The sequence below is a fragment of the Melanostigma gelatinosum genome, assembly GCF_949748355.1.
Source record: "Melanostigma gelatinosum genome assembly, chromosome: 16".
Lineage (NCBI taxonomy): Eukaryota > Metazoa > Chordata > Actinopteri > Perciformes > Zoarcidae > Melanostigma > Melanostigma gelatinosum.
Genome location: NC_136649.1, coordinates 16,180,967 through 16,203,076, shown reverse-complemented (window position 1 = coordinate 16,203,076; position 22,110 = coordinate 16,180,967). Strand labels below are relative to the sequence as shown.

At 42.6% G+C, this 22,110-nt stretch overlaps 1 protein-coding gene across 3 annotated transcripts in view; it reads right to left on the bottom strand.

Annotated features, from left to right (window-relative positions):
- Positions 1 to 337: 337 nt before the first annotated feature.
- The window catches only part of evla (Enah/Vasp-like a), a 32,493-nt gene continuing 10,720 nt past the window's right edge, over positions 338 to 22,110 (bottom strand). For 2 of the 3 annotated variants that reach the window (XM_079286523.1, XM_079286522.1), the window contains exons 2-14: positions 14,074 to 14,242; positions 12,982 to 13,162; positions 7,152 to 7,209; positions 6,765 to 6,826; positions 4,958 to 5,881; positions 3,815 to 4,074; positions 3,509 to 3,624; positions 3,238 to 3,265; positions 2,828 to 2,864; positions 2,313 to 2,373; positions 2,020 to 2,077; positions 1,844 to 1,901; positions 338 to 1,607 (exon numbers count right to left, since the gene is read on the bottom strand). In XM_079286523.1, coding sequence (XP_079142649.1) covers positions 1,570 to 1,607; positions 1,844 to 1,901; positions 2,020 to 2,077; positions 2,313 to 2,373; positions 2,828 to 2,864; positions 3,238 to 3,265; positions 3,509 to 3,624; positions 3,815 to 4,074; positions 4,958 to 5,881; positions 6,765 to 6,826; positions 7,152 to 7,209; positions 12,982 to 13,162; positions 14,074 to 14,242 — 2,050 coding nt within the window. In that variant the 3' untranslated portion in view covers positions 338 to 1,569. Of the gene's footprint in view, positions 1,608 to 1,843; positions 1,902 to 2,019; positions 2,078 to 2,312; positions 2,374 to 2,827; positions 2,865 to 3,237; positions 3,266 to 3,508; positions 3,625 to 3,814; positions 4,075 to 4,957; positions 5,882 to 6,764; positions 6,827 to 7,151; positions 7,210 to 11,806; positions 11,998 to 12,981; positions 13,163 to 14,073; positions 14,243 to 22,110 lie in introns of those variants that run through there. The other variant, XM_079286524.1, reaches the window with a different exon arrangement.

Below are 22,110 nucleotides of genomic sequence, written 5' to 3'. Positions count from 1 at the left end.
TATATATATATATATATATATATATATATAACGGCAACACATCTTTGTAAGAATAACCTAATATAAAGAAAGTGACTGTTCTGTGGTTGATTCTCCTTTCCATGTAAACTTTCTAGACAAAACACAAGGGGGGGCACACACGCACACACACCAGGATAATGTGCAGATGGTTGACACGTCTATTGTTTGAATGAATTTACTTCCAGCTTTTAAATTAGAACGTAGTTGAGAGCGGACAGAGTGGATAGAATGCAACAACCAATATTGAACCAAATCCTTTCTGCAAAGACACATTTAGCTACCATCACATAGGCCTACCATTCACTTTCTGCACATTCTTATCTGGTAAGATTTGCATATTGACCATAGCAACCCCCCCCCCCCCCTTTTCCCCCCCACATTGCTACCATTATCAAGTTCAACATCTCATATATAGAAAGGGGAATCTTCATGGAAACAAACCATTGATAAATGTACCACCGTTTGTATTTTTTCTTTTTTCCAAAATCAAATAAACAAATTCATAGAGATGGGGTTTCATGCATACTTGGGAGGTTCACAAAGTATAGGATGTAGTACTACATTGTTTTATATCTACGTAAAACCAGGTGGCACATTTACAGTTATCGGCCTGTTTTGTGAGGAATCCCCAAGTTTCAATGATCTCGCACATATGAACAGGTAGAGACATGAACCTCGGTCACACTGGAGTTGTATAGCGCAGACTGTTGTGTGTTATCTGGTCAATTGCCAAACATTTGCTCAGTTAAGCCTCTGATCTGGAGGAAAGAGGTATTTTAAGTAGCTAATTGTGGTGAAAACATGATGTTTTCCAACATCTCTGGAGAGAACCAGTTACATACACAACACCAGCATGAACAAGGTCATAAAAAGCCTGTTTTTTTTGTTTTGTTTTTTAAAATATGCCAGTCGAGGGCAGGTGAGTCTGCAGCACCATTATGCCTTCTTGTGCTTGTTATTATGAAATAGTTAGGGATAAACTAAACAAACAATAGAAAATAGAAAAGGCTGACATAAATGGTGTGCAAGATTCCTTTCTCCTTCTATAATATCAATAAAATACTCAGTCATCAACAGCATCATCACCACAGTTTTTAAATAATAAAACAGTAAAAACTTAGAAAACAAAAATATTTTCTTCTTAAGACTTGGACTGAACAGAGAACAAAGAGCTGCAACACTGGGCTGACTGAGTCTATAGGTGCACAGAGAGGACCACAACACCAAACTCAGCACGAATGTCCGTCCATCCCTCAATTCATCTTTTCGTATATTTTTCATCCTCCGTTTGAGTTTGTCAGTCCTTTAATCTTTCTTTCAGCATCCTTCTCTTCTCATTCTGCTCTCCTGTCTCATTAACCCCTTCTCTCTGTTTCTGTCTTCCATTTTCGCTGTCCAGCAGACTCAAATGTTGGCACAACATCTCTGCAACTTGCATCATGGCATCGCAGGGTCACAGAAACATTGAGAGAACATTCCTCTGGTCCTCATGTCTGTGCATCTGCATGTCCATCCTCCTCTTGCTCTCCTACTGTTGCTCAGATGAGATTAGGATGTACCGATTCTGCCGATTTCTTGTCTGATGGCTGCAACAAAGAACACGTTTTAGAGAATGAAAATATTCAGCAGCAACAACTTTGCACTCATGCTCATGCACAGTATTTTTTTGTATCAAATGTTTGGAAAAATAGAATTAAAATGAAGAATTACTGGTTTTGACAAGCTTTTTTTTAAACTCAAACTGCTGTCGAAGCATTTTATAGAGTTGTAAAAACTAGTGAGAGAATACAGCAATGAACTTTACAAGCACTGCATTGCTTACCATTAATGATTTCATCTTTCACTTTATGCAACTCACGTACAACTTCATCCAAAATTTCCTGCAAAACAAGACCTTCATGTGAGTTCAACAACAGAGGGTTAGTGAAATAGTTCATCGAAAAAGTACAAACCCATTTGATGCTTTACTGTAGTTAAACACATGTCAATGACACCAACCTGTTTCATTCTGTCAAATTCTGTGTCTGATTCACCAGTGCTGCCGACGGGTCTCACTCTGCAACACGAAAAGATGAACTGCAGATGAGTATTACACACTAGCCTACATATTCAAGGGTCACTTCCTACGTAACCACATATTTGACAATTCTTCCAAAATCAGTCTTTCATTTTTGTTACTTGCATCAGTGGTTATAACACAAAGGATGAGATTTATGCTGAAACCTGAGTGGTTAATGCTCGAGGTTTGCTTTTTCATATTCACACTCCCTTTACTCCTCTTATCGACAGACCTGGACACCAGCGAGGACTTGTCTGCAGAGTTGGATCGTTCCCATGGCTTTTTCATAGCATCTGGAAAAGAGAAAAGAATTAATAACATAAATTCAAACAACTCTGAAACAGTAAACTATAATGCAGAGCAGGAGATATCTTAAAACCGGTAGTTTTACGGGACTAATGCATCTCTGCTATGCAATAATTCGCCGTTGGGGAGTAACTAGTTGTAACAGTTTTGTAATTTAATTACAAAATAAATGTAATTGTAATCAGTTACAACAACTGAGACTGTAATCCTTGTTGAGTAATGTTTACACTGCCTGGTTTAGATTTATGTTTTAGGACTTTTCAGCTTTATTATTAGTTTAAAACATTTGTTGTGAAAAATAATTATGAAGTAAGAAAGTAAGATGAAGTAATTAAAATAGTTACATGACCAGTAATCTAACTAGTAATCTGTAAACTATTACATTTCTAAAATATCCTTCCAAACACCGACAATAATCGGGTGAAAAGGTTCGTTTAGTACCTGTTGAGTTCTGCTGACCTGGCCCTCTAGGGTCGTCCTGCAGGAGAGAGAGAGAAATGAATTGTCACTAAACAACAGTGAATAAGCTTTACTGTAAGTTTCCCAATCACGTTACATTTAAGATCGCATCTTAAAGGAACAGTTGAATATTTTAGGAAAGCTAGCCTTACTCTCTCAGAAGTTTCAGAAGTCATGTGCTGGACTATTTCTTGGAAACTGTTGCCGGCAAATAAATTGTGTGGCACATGACTCCCAGTACAACCACAACATTAGTGAGCTTTAGAGGCTGGTATAGGTAGATTACCTCTGGACAGAGTCAGGCTAGCTGTGTGCTGCTGGCTCCAGCATTCAACAGACATGTGGTCTTCTCAGCTAACACTAACATGAACAATTTCTGGCAAAAGACTTACTTCATCAGGTTTCTCTGAAGCTTTCCGTCTGTGAGAGGGAAAAATAGTTCAGTATCTGGTACAGAAAGATTGAGACATGGATAAAATACCAGTACAAGAGCTTCTTTTATTTTTTGAGACAAACATTTACTGCAAGTCAAGCAGAACCAGGAAGACCAAAATGAAAAAGGTAATTTAATATGACTGAGAGAACAGGTATTTTCACATGTTTCCTCATAGTTAAGTAAAGGTGAAGGGTGTGTGTGTGTGTGTGTTCGTGTAGCTGTTTCACCTGCGAGCTAGTAAGGCATTCATCTCCTGCATTAGTCCCTCCCCACCACCTCCACTGCCACCACTAGACCGGTTGGAGTCACTTTTGCCACTAGACCCGGGCGGACTGCTCTCATCCTGAAGAGCACATTATAAAATGGGTTGCAGTTTTTTCGCTGTGGGGGTTTGTGGACTGAACGCGCTCTTTGTCTTCTTAACCCCTCCTTAAGCCCTTTACATAAGATGGCTTCAAGAATTATACTGATGACGAAAAACCAGAAGGACTGGATCTTTATCTCCTGAGCTAGCTCTATCCATGGGAGCTCACCCTTTGTACTTTACGTAGTTTGGCTCCAGCCAGTGCTGCAGCCAGTCCTGAGGGTTGGTGCTGGGCACCGGGTGGGCCCCCAGGAGGCCCTCCACCAGTGGGTAGTGGAGGGGGCATGGGTGGGGGAACCGCCATTGGGGGCGGTGGACCGGGTGGCGGTGGACCGGGTGGTGGTGGGGGGGCTGGAGGACCAGCCATGGGTGCTGGAACTGTAGCTGGAGGAGGCGCCACAGAAAGCATACCTGCAGAGACAGGGGGGCCTGGGAGGGGCACAATTCCATATTGGTTAATGGCTATATGGGTTGATTGACCTTTTTACCCCTTGGAAGGTTGTATGAAGACCGTCTGTGGAATGATGTGCTACACTCTCACTGTATAACTAACAGCTAACAATTGCTGACAAGACAGCTGACCACTGGGCCTCATTTGTGCAGAAAATGGAAATGATGAAATTAGAGAAATTCACGGGGAGAATGATATTGGTTGTTTGGTAAATTGGCTGATTATTTACAGCTAAATAATGTTTTTAAAATATATTTTAAACTTTACAGGCAGCTATTGATTACATTTCATTTGAGTGCGTTATGAAAGTTATGTTATTGTCTGAGGGTAATACAGTTGCAGAAGGGTTTGGTTTTGAAAACGCTGCCTTGGTTGTTCAGTAACTGCATGTGGGAAGCGCCGATATCTGAACTACGTGAACCTGCACACTATCCCTTTACAATGTCTATGTTTGCGACATCGCTTGTGATTGAGAAGAGCTTTCACTATCTGAAGCTGAGTAACCGTGTGACAACAATGTGACTGATAATTGACAGACAGATCAAACACAGTATGACCGTATCTATAGATACATAAGTTTACATAAGCAATAAACACTGTTTGATCTGCCTTCACAGTCCTGAGAACAGAGCTTATCAGACAGACAATGTAAGTGAAAAAACCTGTGTGGAGGTGGACTATTGGTGTATTGCGTGCATATGATGCATGTGTGTTTTTTAATGCTCTCTTGATTCATTATGGGTGAGGTGCATGTGAAAGTACACTCCCGCACGTGACCTACCTCACACACACACACACACACACACAAGTACCATCCCACTGCTGAGAGACTACCTCCTCCTCTCACCTCCTCATACTTACTGCTGCTGAACATGGGGGCCTGCTGGGGGACGGGGGAGGGGGTCTTCTTGGGCGAGCCCCCGTCAGACATGGCAGTGTAAGAGGGGGGTGAGGAGGAGGAGGAGGAAGTGGTGGTCGGGGGCTGGGCCTGCTGGTGGTACACCTGTTGCTGTTGTTGTTGCAGATACAGTTGCTGCTGAGGGTGGAAGGTGGATGGGTACTGGGGCTGGTGGCTGGGGGCGGGGCCTGGGGCTGTCTGACCTATCAGAGGAGGCAGGGGGACGGCCTCGCAGTACTGCGGGGTGAGTGGCAGATGCTGAGAATGAGGAGAGTAGGGGCCATCTGGCTGGCCGTTGGAGTGAGGGTGGGGCTGGTGCTGGGGGTACTGGTGATGGCCCGTCACGGCGTTTGGGTCAAGAGGTGGGGGCTTCATTCTAGTGCTCAGGGGCGGGAGGGGGTGAGCCAACGGGAGGGTGGGCTGTTGGGGCAAACCCTGCTTCACAGGCATGGCCATCATAACTGGAGGGGAAGCGGAAGGGGGCATTTGGGCGTACATTTGCTGCAAATGGGAGGCGGACCAGGTGCCGTGTTTTGGGGGGCGCGAGATGTCTTGTTGCTGCTGTTGTTGTTGAAGGTGTAGGTGGCGGGCTGCTGTGGGAGGAGACAGGGGTATCTGACGGACCTGTCGGCCCTGGGTGGTCACTCCTGCCTGGACTGGGGAAAAGGCTGAGGCGAGCGAGGTGGAGAGCTGGGAGGAGAGCTGGGCTCTCTCCCTAGCAGCCCCCACCTCTTTCTCCTGAGAGGGAGAGGAGGCGGAGGAGGGAGGAGAGGAGGCCACACGGACATAGGAGGGTGGCAGTGTGCTAGCTCTGTACTGTCTGTACTCAGGAGGGGTGTTTGGGTGGGTGGGAGGAGTGGACACTTTATATTGGAGAGTGGAAACGACTGTGACGAGCAGAGAGAGAAAGACAGAGAGAGGAGAGACAGGAAGAGGAGATGCAGACGAAGAGGAGGACGAAGGAGGGCAACAAACAAAGGAAAACAGAAAAGAGAAAAATGTGAGAAGAATGAAAAGCAAACAACTGAGCAACCAAGCAAGTAAAGATGAGAAAATTAGGAGCAATCCAAAAAACAGAAGCCAATAGCAAATAAGAAAGAATCAAAATATCATCAAAAGAACAAGCAGCAGAATGCAACATGACTGAGCCATGGTCAGAAAGCATATGGCATTTGCCCCCCCAACAGTAGCTGGAAGAAAGAGATGGCAGAAGAGCATGTTGCAGGGAGAGGGGGTAACTGATATGGCCACTGACAGCAGGGACAGAGGAGGATGTTTAAGTCTGAATGTATATTTAAGGGGCATTTATATGTGCGCATGAATAAAAAAGCATAAGGGCATACAGACTGGGGAGTAGTGGTTGAAACTAAGGCGGGAAACACCAACACAAACCACACTGGGAAAGACTGTTTACCTCTAGGAACCTATTGCATCAGGGTCTGGCATCTCTGGTATTTAGTAATGATAAAATCACCTATTTCCTATGGGAAAGTAGAGTGTGCTCTGCCTGAGCACACACTGATTACTTACCTCATAAAAACACACACACAAAGCAGAGCAAATATCATTTGCTCCTCAGCGAGGTTGTTTGTCGACAGCGGTAATGTGCATGAGTTTTTTTTTCTAAAAAGCTTGTGTAGCTAGGAGAATATGATATGCAGCCTTCAATTCATTTCAGTCCCTGGAGCAGGTTGTATGAGAGAGAGAGTGTGTGTGTGTGTGTGTGTGTGTGTTTATATAGCTGGGTGTGGGTGTTTGTTCAAGCCTCACCTGATCCTGACGTTCGTCGCTCCCTCTCCTTGTGCGCCTGCACCTGATGTTGCTCCACCATCCTATGAAGTGGAAGCATGTCAATGCTCTTTCAGTTTTTTTCCGGACCAGCCTGTTTCAATAAACTAAGCCTGGTGTGTAGTTGTGTGTAGTCGCTGTCCTTAAAGTAAGATCTAAATGGGTTTTCTATGGATCATAGTGCCACAGAATGAATAAGAAGCGGCAGACAGCAGCAGCAAATAGGACCGAGACGTTTTGTTTTGTATTTCCATCTAAAGTGTCTTCTTCCATTTGCTCAGAATCTTAATATCATATGTATTAATGTTTGCTTCTCTGTGCAAAGACAGCACCACGTATACTCTTGTATAAAGCAGACAGAAATTGTACCTCCTCTGGGCCTCGCTTTCCTCTGAGGAGGGCCCATTTTGGCGCTGGACGACTGGACCTGAAAGACACCATGGAAAAACAAAAAGCAGTCAATCAATCATCAATTCCGACACCAGCCATCATCTGTACTCCTAACTAAGATACACATCTTAGCCATAGCTCTCCTTTTATGTAAATGCCCTTTTTACTTTTTTTTTTTTTTTTACTTGCGTCATTGTAAACTGAATATGTTTGTTGGGCAACAAAAAGCAATCTTGGGCTGGGAAATGTAATGTTTTATAGACCAAATGATTGACTGTTTAATTGATTCATCAAAAAGCATTCCTTCAGCACTGATTATAAGTTTGTACTGCAGTGGACACCATTAGAAGCCATGAGATAACCTCACAGTATACGTATGAGTGTACTACAGAGAGCGAAACAGAAGTCAATGGTTGACATACATATCATGCTGATATTTGACGGATTGCAAGTCAATGTTATAAACTGATGCAAGTTTCTATGTTGCATGTCAACACCCAGCCGAGTCCTGGTAAGCTTCAAACCTCATGCTGCAGTCACACCAAACACGAAGCAGAAGTAATCTGTCCTTTTAAACCTTCCATCATTCTCTTCATTTATTCTAAACTCCATGTTTCACTTCTTGTTTGTATTTACTCTTTCCACATCCTGGTCTTTCTCTTTTCTCTCTTCAATATTATGCAACTGTCTTTTGTTATATACCGTATTTCACAGCATGAAAGTAGCTTTGTTTATTATGCACTGTCATAGTCACTCTATCCCATTGTAACATGTAGATGTCCTGAGCCTCTCTTTCTGGTTGTTTTCACTGTAGGATTCAGACCAGATCTAAACATGTGCGCAACAGCTCTCATTCTTTGTACGATGTGTGTGAGATCACTCGGGAGTACTTCTGAGAAACATTTCCATCTGTAAACAAGCCCTCAAAATTATAATCGTCTCACATAAATTAGTCCCAGAATCAAGAGCAGGGAGTGTTTACTGAATGAACAGACCACAGCAGGCCTCATGTGAGGAACTGGGACCTTGCCCCAGAGAGCCAACAAACTCTTTATAATGTTCTTTGCTCAACATGTTGCCAGCCACAGGAATTTAAACCGCAAACCACAGCAGGAAAGAATCTCAGCGAGAGGAAGAACCTGAAATACATAACAAGGAAATATCATGCAAGTGAATGAAATGTAAATACATTTAACTTACTCTAAAGCAGCGGTTCCCAAACTTTTTAGGCCGCGCACCCCCTTCTACATCCCGACCGGGTTCGCGCACCCCCCCCCCCTTAATAATAAAAAAAAAAAAGAAGCAACAGAGCCTTTTTAAGCCTTCATAGCCGCATAAGAATCGGACCAATGAGAGAACAGTTTGCTCGCGCGTGGCATTTGTTTACAAGATTTAGTCCGCTGTTAAATGTTGCAGTGTGAACACAAACCGAACAAAGGAGCAACTGCAACAAAGCAAATGAACTGAAGGTGTGAAAACGCCCTGAAACACTGCAACAAAGTTTCAATAACTTTCAGTGACACAAGGCGTCACTTTTAAAGAGCAATACGGATGCGAGCACACACTCACAGGCTCAGAGGCAGATTATCACATTTAATTTACAATTAATGAGCGACTAATGTAGCCAGGATGTCTTCGGACAAAGCATCGATGCGGCGCGACACAGTGTTGTTGGACACCGGGATCATGTCCAACTTGTTTGCTTCTTTCTCCCCAATCATACATTCCACCATCTCTCTGGCAGCTGGCAAGCTCACGTCTTCAGCGATTGTGTGCGGTAGCCCCTTTCTCGCTATTCTGTAACCAGATATGAAGCCCGTAGTGCGTCATTTATAGACCAACACATGAATGAGACTGCAGTTGTTTTTGGCTGTTTTGTAACTCCTCCAATTTCGATATAAACAATGTAAGGGGCTTTTGACTTGCACTGGCATGCTTGGTGTTCAGGTGGCGACGTAAATAAGAGCTTCAGACTGTTAGCCAGAACCTCACTGCACACCACGCACTGTGGCTTTGGGCAATCTGCGTCGCCAATCCAAGTGAAGCCCAGACACAGATACTTTTCATCATATTTCCTCTTGTTTTCCCAGTCTGATGCTCACTCTCGTTTCCTCTTTTTTCACCTTGACTCCGCGATGGGCCGATGTGCTCCCCATTTGTCTGTGCTATCCCTTCCTCCTTTTCGGTCTCCTCCGTCTCATCTTCCTCTGACTCTGGCTCGATTTCTTCTCCCGGTCTCTCCCCAACGCACCTCTCCATTCCCCTCGCCTCCGATTCCTCTCTCTCTCTCTGTCCCTCTCCTCTTTTACGACTGATAGCTTCAGATGTCCCACCTGACAGTTTTTAAATTAAAATTACATTTTTTTTAATATTTAATATTATTACACCATCAGACCGCCATTACACTTTTCCTCTCGCGCACCCCCTAGAGGCAGCTCGCGCACCCCCAGGGGTGCACGCACCCCACTTTGGGAACCGCTGCTCTAAGGGAACACAAATACATGGGATTGGGTATAAGGTTCTGTCAACAAAATATTAATTTATTAGCATTTAAGTCACTATGTCAACATTGTTTTAAAGAAGTTGCCAAATTATCAGCTGCATTAGCATCTCAGTTTAGCACTTTGCTTGTTGACAAACTACAGACAGCCTTCAGCCCCCCGCCGAGTGACGAAGTTAGAGCCTCATTCTGGGACGGCTATTAACGGGGAGCAACAGGCAGAGCACTTATCATATTTCACCAGGATACCAGTCATTAAACTTGAACGCCTGATGTGACATCAAGGCCACCCATGGGTGATATTTCCATTCGCTGTGTCTGGAGCACAGGTGGGCCGGGCTGCGGCTTCAAACTGTAGTTTGAAAAACACTGTATGGACCACAGCGAGGAGTGGAAAGTGAATTGTTTGACTCTTATTGTACCAAATATAATACTCGCTTTTCATATGACTCTTTTGTGTTTTTGGATTCATTGTAATTTTGCAGCAAATGTGACTGTCAAGACAGATTTCCATTCATGTATTATGAAGGGTTTGGGCTAAAATATGAGCCATTTTGCCACAGACTAACTGTTTAACACACACTTTATTTGATGGAAACTTTCAAGCAGGTTGGAGTATTAAACGTGGTTTACAGGAAACTGACACGCTAATAACAATAAAATACAAATGTAATATATATCCACACACTAAAAAGGGACCGTTTTTTGGAGACATTTTTCCTGTCCACTGAGATAAATTTGTATTCAGCCACCGTTCTACAAAACTACCAGAACACCCCCACCTCAACGCTTTTTCCATCGATCCCTCCGGGGTAGCAGGAGGCACACCAACGTTGTTCCCCTTTTTAATCAAAACCTAGGTTCACAGTTTGAATTCGCTGGCCGAATTCACCAAACTGTCTATTTTATCTTTGTTCGTATCCACGAAGCGAACCCTTTTTGCTCCTGCAGAAGTGAAGAAGCAAGACTTCTTCAGACAGAGAGAGAGAGAGAACTTCCACTCTCCACCAAGCGCCTCGTTTGCTCCGGCCATAAGGACGCGAAAGTCCCTTATCCAGACGACAGCGATTCTCTCCCACCGAGAGCACACCTCCCGCTGCCCGCAGCCGCTGCTCTTTGTTCCACAGCACATGTCGAAGCCATATAGTCAGATTCCAACAACATGCAGTTGCTGCCTCTCTGGTCGACAACTTCAGCGCGTATTATTTTTCGGTGAGACTTCAGGGACTCACTCTTAAAACACAACTAAGCTTTCTGCACACATTAATGAGGTAGATGAGAGGAAGACAATTATCACCCCCTGTTGTGCAGTCCTGCATGTGTATCCATGCATAAGTGTGTTTCTACTGCTGACGTAGTGCATGGTATACGCCGCTAGCTGTTTCCATGGTGAAGGACGTACAGGAAGCCCAAGGGAAGAGCGGGCCTGATCAGACTTGTAATGATTTTATGGGCACACAAGTGTGTAGTTGTTGTAATATGTGATCAGAGGAAAATCAATTATTTCTCCCTCTTGCAGTCCCCTAATCTTTCCTGAAACACTCACAAGGCCACACAACAGAAAAAAGATTGATTACTAACATCAGGCTCCCCAGAAGCAGCATGAATGAAACAGAAAGACACACTTCACCTTCACTTACAAATGACATGTTCCAAAGTGCTATCAGACCTTTTCTGATTCGTACTCTGTACTCTGAATGCTGTGGATTTCTCGTATGGAAATACCCCGTTTGACTGGTTAAAAAGTTCTGCTCCACAAAGTTCCAAAGCAACAAATGTTGAGAACCATTGGTTTATAATTCAACAATATATTGTATTTCTTAAGCTTATGAAATGTCTGTTTTTGTAAAATTTGTATCTGAAAAGTCGAACAGCTGTCAGAAAAAAGTAGAGGCGTAAAAAGTACAATATTTTCAGTTGAAATGTTGCGGAGTAAAAGTACAAAAGTAGCATAAAATGGCAATACTCAAGTTAAGTAAAGTACCACCAAATTGCACTTGAGTAAATGTCTTTTCTACCGTAAGCAACACAATGCACGATTATCTATCCACCAAAAATAACTGATGCTCAACTTCTGTAAGTACAGACAACATGCATGGCTGGTGGACAAATTCCTCGACAGCTGGACACTTACTGAGGATGATGTTGGCTGAAGAAACCCTTCTGAGGACACCGGGTGAAATGTTTGGAGTCAGCATGATTTTTCCACAGCCTACTCAGAACTACACGATACTTTTTTTATGTAACTATGCTACTTCTTGCAGCGAGAAACAGCATAAACAATATACTTAAGTAAAAACGTTTGCCCTGCATGACGAGGCCCATGATCCCACATCCAAATGCACCCAAAAAAAGGAGGGCTGCTATGTGAGCACGGTGGGGTACGACATGAAGGCTCCACATTGGGATATTTTAGCCCCCACTAGGAGAGTCACAAGGATGGGATGACACCGCAATTAAACGCTCACAGATATCCTCTCTCAATGTCTTATGCACACACACACAGATTATAAGTAGCTTGTAACTAGAGCTGGTCAGACGCTATTTAGTAAACCAAGAGTAGGCGTGAGTTTGGCCTCAATTGCCGTTCAAAACATGCCTCTAATCGCGCTGCGTGCTATAGAGAGTTGGTTTTAATCTTAAAAGCACTGAAAATGAATGTATTACAATGACAATTTAAATGTATCTTTAAATGAGGACAAATCTCAGTCAGTAACCTACCAGCAGATATTACTGTTATGATTTTGGTTTAGTGTGCATGCAGTACATGTTATGAACCAGCAGAGGGTAGTACAGCTTAGTTAAGTAGTTACACTTCATATGGTTTGAATATTGCAGTGAATTGAATTAATGTGGACATGCAATAACCACTTTAGATTATTGTGCTGTTTGAATGTATTGCTGCAATGCTGCCTTCTGAACATGCTGTCTGTACACCATGTGCCTCCTGTTTAACGGGGTAGAGTTTGATGAGAAAGTATCCATTAAAGAGCATCTAGTCAAAACAAACTGAAAACATACGACGATGTGGATTATTTGCTTGTGGTTACCTGACATTCTTTTGAGAGCAAAAATAGATTTGAACCGTCGTAATTTGAACCAAACGGTTCCATCAGTAGGTTTGCAACACCAGTTTGTGATTCAAAAACAATCTCTTATTTCTCTGCTGAGATGAGGCATTTAATTCAAACTAATTCTCAGAAAAACCTCACAGCCTGCCAGCAAGTCAAATACAAATGTGGACCTCATAATAAAAAAGTAACTTTCTAACGGGATAGATTAAGTGTGCATTAAAGTTAAATAACTTACCTCCACTGTCAGGTGAGCTGAGGACGTTGAGGGCGAACAGCATGGCGTTGGAGAAGGTGGTGGCCTCCTCCTTACTGGCAAAGTTCAGCCCATAAACCTGGCGGGCGTCACGCCACTGATGGAAGGTTGGGGTGGCCTGATTGTATTTCAGTCCCTTCACTATGGAGTAGTTGATCACCACCTTCAGCAGGGGAAGGAAAATCAAGCTGTGAATTATAATGTTTTGTAGATTTGATGATGTGCAACTCGTCACTCATAAAGGAACACATTTTGTTGATCAAGTATTTCACTCAATGCACTTCGAGAGTTGGTGTTGAGGTTGTTACTAATATTCTGCCCCACATCGGATCAGCTGTTTGGAGATTTAATACGAGTGTGCGAGTGCTTCGCTCCACTTTATCATTTTCTAACTTCTAGTGTGTAATAATTATTTAGCTTGCTATGTTTTATATATAAGATGTTGTTTATATTGTTTGCTTAAATGATTTGTACATTTGTTTAACTCTAACTCAAATGTATCCTCAAATGTCCAGTGAGGATAAATTCAGAGCTACATTACTTAAATACAGTTGTTTGGGGTCAATTTGTCTCAAAGTATAATTTTCTAATTTGTGGACTTTGAATTTCTTTTCAACTGTTTCAATTATAAACAAATAGCATCAAGTTTAATCTGAGATCATCATGTAGCATATTCAACAAACATATATGTTCCAATCCATTGAAAAAAAGGAAGAAACACAATTTTCTATTGTAATACAACCTCAAAACATAAGGAAACAACTGTTACATCATTTCAAATGGAAAACCTGTGAAAACTGTCAATCATTTGCTGTAAGTAATGCCGCATTATTGTCATATCAGAGTTATCGTAATTACGAGTTTCCAACGTCCAGGTAGTAATTACGACTGGGAAACTATCCGACTCTGCACTTACTAATATGGAAGTGCCTGAAAATACCAAATATTGATGCCTCACATCAGTCAAAGGCCATGTAATTAAATCTAAATTTAAAGTAGCTCTAAAGTCAGTGCATTAGAAATGTCCTCTCATCGCCAGTGATTTTGATGCTGATTATTTCTTGCGTGTCTCACCTGCTGGTCCTGCAGTTTGACACCCACCACTCTGAAGGTGTTGTTGGCAGTGTTGTGGTAGATGTTGATGCGGCTGAAGCCCTGCTGCCCAGGCTTGATGGGCACCCACTTCTTACTGGCATCGTCGTAGACCATCACAGAGGCCCGCGCCTGGCAGATACTCTGTTCACTGGTGGAAGAGAGAGAGAGAGAGAGAGAGGACGTAAGAACACACTGTAGATGTACTAATCAGTCCTGGTTCAAGATATTCAGCGAATCACTAAAGAGGCTTTTGTGAGAAACTAAGTTGAGCAATGAAAGCTAATAGGTCAGAAAATATCTGAGTGGGCAGGATTCAGTTCCCAGTAGTAGAGAATATTAGATTATAGAGATGCTTCACTGCACTCTGACTGTTACTGTTGACCAGAATAGTGTGATGGTGGTCAGTGACGTGAAACCAATGAATCAAGAGTCACTGTATAATCATCTGGTTAGCCGAGGGGTCACTGAGGAGCCACACCTTTCTGCAGTTACCACATTAGGAATAACACACTGCCATTTTTTAAAAGCTATAAAGACGACCGCAAACTTAAACCGAACTCTGGAAAATCCCCCTTCTCCTCCTGGCCTTTACTGTGGTGTGGTGTGGCGGCACCATAACAACATATGAAGACATCTTTAGAGGCCTCACTGCAGACGGGTGTGCGTGGTGCGTCGTGTAATAATACAGTGTGTTAAAAACCCCAGTGTTTGATCAGAAAACGTATCGCCAGCTGGAGACTCATTTGGTCAAATGCAAATGAAAAGTCGCACAACCACTCACAAGGACACATAAAATAATCATGTTCACAACCACAGAGCTGAAAGGGAATTCAGTCACAAAAAAGACATGTGATGTGGCCATCGATCACTTATGTGGCGGAGGAAAATCACAAATCACATCACAAAAATGACCACTTTCAAGAGAGTTTATAAAATAAAGAGCCATGAGTGTCACGTGTGACTCCTGCTATGACCTTAGCACCGTATGTGCCTGAAGGTGAGAACACATAACGGCAGGTGGAGAGGAGATGAGGACCGGCAGAGGTGAGGTTAACTCGCAGAACCTGTGAAGTGACTAAACGCTTCTCTAATTTTCACCTTCAACACCTCGGGGCTCCGGCTCTCCGGCGGTCAGACTCACATTAGCAGCGTGATGGTGTGAGGGCCAAGACAAGCAAACTCAAGAGCGTTGTTGATGTGTTCAACGACTGTCAAGCTATTCCAGAGCAATAGGTGATATAAGTTGAAATAACTTTCATTATCTGCCAATTATTGTCTCGATCAACCAATTCAGAGTTTAAGCTATGAAATGCCATAAAGTAGTGAAAAACACCCGTCACGACTTTCCAGAGCCCAAAGTGATGTCTTCGAATTTCTCGACCAACACTTGAAAAACCTAAAGATGAATCACTATCATATATCTAATGTTAATTAAGCAAATGTACTCGTTTTGGTCTCATTGATTGACAAATTGATGAACTAACAAATTGTTGCAGCTTTAAAATAAAAAATTTCATATAACCTGATACAGTTTTCATGTTCTTCAGTACATTTTGAAAAAGGAAAAAGTATGGAGCGCTGAAGACTGTGCCCTGCGTTCACAAACCATTATTACATTGAATTTGACGAAACTATAATATTTGAGCATTGGGAATGACACACTGGACATGTCCCTGTTAGAGAGGTTTCCCAGCAGCACAACACTGTATAAATTATGAGGCTGTGAAAAAAGACAGAATTGGTGATGAGAACCAAAAGTGTGATTAATTATTCTATTACCTTGACGATTGAACATGAAGCCAGAAGTGAATGAGCTTAAATGGTGTAATGTTATACCCCGAGCAATTTAGTACAATTACGTTAACAATAAAAATGGCAGAAATTATAGAAATGAGGAAGCGGATACACGAGGTTGTCTTTCACAGCGATTATCGGGGACGGGGATTTGTTTCCAAGGCCCTGAGGACGGCAGTAACATTCAAAAGCCAACATGTGACCTCCCCTCCTCTGAAAAACCTTTCCTTTGAGGCGCCGATCTGCAGGAGGAAGACAACTGACACCTGAGAGACCCCCCCCCCCCCCCCCTCCGACCGATCCAACACATGGTTCAGTCCCAGCCGGCTTCCTCTCACTTGACCATCATCTGCTCTTCAGTTCTTTTACGGCCGTCCGAACAGCCTCAAATAACTCAGTGATGAGCTAGTGTTGCCTCTATTGGCTTCATTCAGACCCTGCATACCTGATGTTTGTTTACCCATTGGAAATAATAATAATAAAAGTGCATTTTGGGTGAATTTTCATAAAATCTACAGTACATGGAAGGAATTCAGAATAAAACATGTTACATGTGCTCAACATTTTTTTAACAGAGGGATCAATATGGTATTAGTTCCATTTTTAATTTTATCTCAAAATCTTGATGACAATATCCGAGTTAAATAACCTGTTTGACACGTTTATTTCTGTGCAACAATTTCAGAAAGTCTGAGAATAAACTGGACAGCGACGTCATGTCGTTCCTCAGGGAGAAGCCTTTAAAGCTCACTTGACAGATGGATTTCAGCAACTATTCCCATGATTACAACCACCCTGCCTCTGTCAAATATCTATCATGCCACACCGCACAGCTGCTGTCGAGTTAACCAGCAGCAATATCACATCAAAGCCATCACAACACTATCTATTCATGACAATGATTCGAGCAGAGAGACATTTTGTAGACTGTCAGATGTTGCGAGGCAGTATACAAAAGTGAGTCTAGATGTAGATGTGGTTACACAATAAATATCCTCCACCCAGGGACAAACAGGAACTCCAACATCAAACAGGAAACACATTTGTCTTTTACACAAGCAGATGTGAAAGCAAAGCTCCTCAAATACATTCAGATACATAATCTGATCTCAACAAATCACAAAAATCTTATTTTGACAGCGCTGACACAGACGTAACCTAATGCAAATGTCATCTTACTCCTTATATATCAAGATGTGTCAATAAAAAAAACTGTTCTTTCCTGTGGAAATAATAATCAATTTCATTACTGAGGCTGCAGAATGTGGAAATCTGAAAAGTTCACTGCCTCGACATTTGAGGAGAACCTCCCAATCTGAATGCAAAACCAGGAGGAATAACTACAGACATCATGTTTCCTAAATCTCGAAATAAGTTTAACAGACTCTCTAATCGCACGACTAACACTTCTCTCCACGTCAGAGACCCGACAGACCACCAGAGGCTCTCTGGGAAAAGACAGGGAGGGAAGAGGGAGGTGGCTGCATCTCTGAGATGGATCTTCTTACAAAAACAGGCCCTATTTCTGGAGCAGTTTGGGCCGGACGGATGGAGTGCCTCCAGCTTCAAGCGGACTGTTTTAGTTCTCTTCAAGCAGTCAGAAATAAAGCGAGCATCTCTGCTATTCCTCCTCTACATACAGAGTGCATTGCTCAATTACCACATCATGCGACGTAGATCTAACTGAGACAGTTTCTCTTGAACTGAAGCGCCAAGCTACATTTTCACAGAGCAGCTAAGCTAATTTCTCGCCCCTTCTGACGTTGTGCTAAATGCTTCTGTGTGTAGTTACTGAGGGCGGTGGACTCTCATAGGTCACATGACAAAGAGGAGACAAGGCACAATAGGGCACATGATAGCTGCTGAACATCACAGCTGCTCCTACCGACTAAAGAAATGAAAATGAAATCCAGATTGAGGCCCAACGCTTTATACTTGTTGGATTTTCAGCTGTAAAAAAAAAAGGGTGACTGAGACGACAGATGACACAGATCCAAAGAAAACCATGTGACTGTGTGTTTGTGAGGAAAGGATAGCAGGCGATACGGCATCGTCTGAAAAAGGTCAGCTATTGCTGAAAATCACAATCAGTGACATTAAAATGACACGATGAACCAAACTGATGTTCAGAGCAGGAATGTTCACAACAGGAAGAACTAAAGGTCAAATTAAAGAACAAGAAAACATGAGTTTTGAATGTATATATATATATCTTGAAATACAAAGAAGACACATTTCTTCAGTGATAAACCAAAATGAATGTTTCTAATGATGATACAGAACTTCATACTTGTTCTGTAAATATTGATTTAGGGCTGCAATAGACCCTTTTCACAGCAGACATTTTGACTTGTCAAAGCAGGAAACACACATGAAGGGAGAACATTAAGCGACCCAGTAAGTGAGCATCCACAACACCATTGACATTAATGTAATTAAGGTGCAACCTAAACTAAACTAATAAAACCTAAACAATGACCGATACAAAAATAAAAGACACAAAAATGCTTCGTAGAGCTGAGGGGAACTGCAGAGTCCGGTTGTATTTCTCCGTGGGTTCATCACCACATGTGACCTCTTTGTTAATGTAAACATATTGATTATAGCCGCTCTAAGAAGTTGAGAGCGGGAATAAACTACAGCTGATCATTGGCCGCTCCAATCCTCCGAGGATTGAGGCCTGCTGGTATTTTCCCTCTTGTGAATTCTATAGACTACATCTTTAAAAATGCATAAGCACTTCCCCACTACCAGCTCATAAATATAAAAAGAGACACACTGTATGTTGCACATAGCACACGAACAGGCTAATAAGAGCACAAATGTTTCTTTGCTATTAACTGACAATATGTCTATTGTTGCAGAAAAGCCTCATCTTAACTTGATATAGCCCACGGCTCCTATCTGAGCATTTCACCCGTTTTTTTGCTGGACTAAGCAGATTTCTCAGTGGAGGCTGAATAATATTCTCCTCAAAAGGCAGCACGAGAAGAAAAAAAAGAAGAGGAGTTCAGAGAGAGAAAGAGACGAGAAGGGGGGAGAGAAAAACAAGAGCAGGGAGGATATGAAGACTTCTGCCACACTGAGAGCTTCCTCATGTCAAATAAGCCTCATAGGCGAGTGGTGAAAAGGAGGCCACATTCCCAGGCTTTTGAATTAAGCACTTCCCTGCACACATGGTTAGACATATGTGCACCTCCCTCACCTCACCCTCCTCCACACAAATCCTATTCACACACAAACAAACACACACAAAGTGTCCCGGCTGTGTGTTTTCAGTCCATTTAAAGACTTCACACATGCTGGAAGAAATGATGCCTGTATACATGATGGGTTGAGTGTATACAGGCTACTATAGGAACAATAGTTTCAAGTCTCTGTGAGATTCGTCGGCTTCATGATTAGCTCATTGGATGTATTTAGGCTGGTGAAGTGTTTCCTTGGCATATGTGGCACTCTCTTTGGGTAGCACCCGAGGGCAGAGCTTCTGTTATCATGGCAATCAGCTTTTGTCGCATGGGGTAATTGCGTCCCCCTGCTGGTTGACAGTGGAAGGCACCCGCACAAATGCTGAGTCATTCAACACGGCCCCGCACGGGCCGGCTCATGACAGCGTTTTCGATTGGTTGGGCCGTGACGAAAACTAAAATGTTAAAAAGACGACCAAAGGCTTCCAAAGCTGTAGAGAAGTGTTGAACCGGCGATGCAGAAGTGGCGCAGTAGTAAGTCCTTGAATTTTACTTGACTAGTAGTCATGCAGCAGCTCCACTCAAAGGGACCGACTACTTTTCCAAAGATGAAAGAATGATCTAATAAACCGCACATTGCATTTCTGTATCTTTATAAATAGTATTTTGGGGGGCATTTTATCGCTTTCTGTGACAGTAGAGAGATGAGAGGAAACGACAGAGATGGGAAAAGACGTAAAACAAAGGTCCTGAGTGGACTCAACCTGGGGACGTTCACGGTCTGTAACTTAAACCCGTGGGCCACAAGGATGCCTCGCCATTTCTGTCTAGTTGGTTGATAATTTTCTCTATTAATAAATATATATAACCGCTTCAAAACAAAACAAAACAAACAAAAACAGTTATTGTTGGGTTTTGTATTACTTGCAATAACTCATTTTCAATAAGTAATGCTTTGATGAGTTCACAGTAAATGAACTCACAGTGCTGGAGAAGCTGCATGTTCCTAACACAGCTGATATTAAATACAACAGACATCCAGTTAACCAGGCCAATCATTTTCGGGAAACAGAAAAGAAGCTTTCGTTCCTTTGGCATTGGATCAGAGTAGGAACATTTTAAAATCCTCCCAAAACCAAACCAGAACCAAACCTTTTTGCTTTAAAGAATATTCCTTTAGGAGGCACCATCTGCATGTAAATCGTGTTCAATATCAGGGGAATGAGGGAGTCCTGGCACACACCATGTAACCAGCCTTATTCCTCCTCTTTCATGTCTCAACTAGCTAATAGGGGAACAAATGTATGGCTAAAATAATGAGGAGAATTGATGCAAAAAAGAAATCTAATTAATGTCTCAACTGTCCCATCAGATGTACATACACAGCAAATCATTTATCCTGATTATTTACTGCAACTTAGAGGTGCAGCAGTCAATCTGCACAGCTGGTGACAACCTCACATAACCAATTAATCAATTAATTTCATGTTAATTAAGTCACTTAAAAAAAATCACAACCTCCTGTACAATTAAAGCAAGCTGAGCGATACGAAAGCATCCGGAGAGGCTTCCTGTGCAGCAGGAATGATAATTACACAGGTTTATGCATCCCTGGTTGCTACTGTAGATAATAGAGACATGCAGTCAGTGTCAGGGAGGGTTTATAACTCAATCTGAGGTTTGCTAAACAAACAACGTCATCCTCAGGTAGATGGTGTTAATCTCAGCACAGCAACATGCTGCCATGTCTAAAATCTGGCTGTCTGTGTTGGGGAGACTCCAAACTGTATTAAAAACATGTTCCAAGTTATCCATCCAGTTTGGGTTTATCTTGGACCCAAGAGGAGATGATAACAGGCCCAATAACCTTTCAGTCTACCGGTAAATGTAAAGCACAAACAGCTTCAACTCAGAGCCTCTTCTTGCTGAGCGTGAGGCCTCTATAATGTCCTGCCACTCTTATTTTACGGGAACAGAAATACATAATTATACACCCACACACAGTATATGATGGCACCCATACTGTACGTACACCCAAAATAACAGTCACTGATATTTTTAGTGAAGGGCCTTATGGGCGACAGAAACAGACACAAACACGTGTTTGTCTTTCATACTTGTCAATTTGCATTTTTTCGTACTTGACTTGCAATTTTAGCATAAGTGCGTTCCCACTGACAAGTATGAAATAAATGCTGTGCACTGCGAGCACCCGGACGGATGGTGTACTCATAACGGTCAAAAAGTTGGAAGTGTGGGACACTGGACACCATCAATGGTCAACATGTTGGCTATGCAGTGGTAGGGGTAGGGGGCCACCAATCTTGTGAAAATGGCGGCTAGCAAGCCAGCTAACAGCAGCACATGAAGATAAAAACAACTTTTTTGGGGTCTAATTAAACAAGCCGGCAGATGATGCTCTGTCTGGATGCAATTTGGCATTAAAAAGAAGCGGTGACATTTTGCAATTGTAATTTTTTGGTAAGTAAAAAACTGTGTGTTCGTTTTGAGAACCCTCTCCAGTCTAAATGTGCATACCATGCAAGTGTGTCTTAAACATGAAACAGTCTTCTGACCAGCCCAAATGTCCTCACAATGCCCAAATGTCCTTACAACAATGGTTTAACATTTGAATTGGTCCTCACAAAGATAGTAATACAAGCCTCCCCACAACTTGATTGATTACTGCGTATGGATTTGGTTGGTTGTCTGTTATCATTCTCTCACCATGAGGATTATAGCCTCCTGGGCATGTTAGGGCACAGCAAAGCCGCCGCCTGTGTATAGTATGGATGGGGGTGTATACGTTTACAGTATGGCTGCCTGTGTGTGTTTGGGTGGGTGCTGGGGTCCAGCTGAAGGAGGGAAGAGGTCTGTCTGGCTACTTGGATTAGAGACAGAGCCTGGCTGGCAGATCATTACCTCACTGCAGTCTTAAATCTAAATGAACCAGGACTTAACTCTCGTACAAGACCTCTAATCTGCTCCATGGGGAAAGTACTGTTAACCAGCACACGGAGGGAACGAAGCCTGC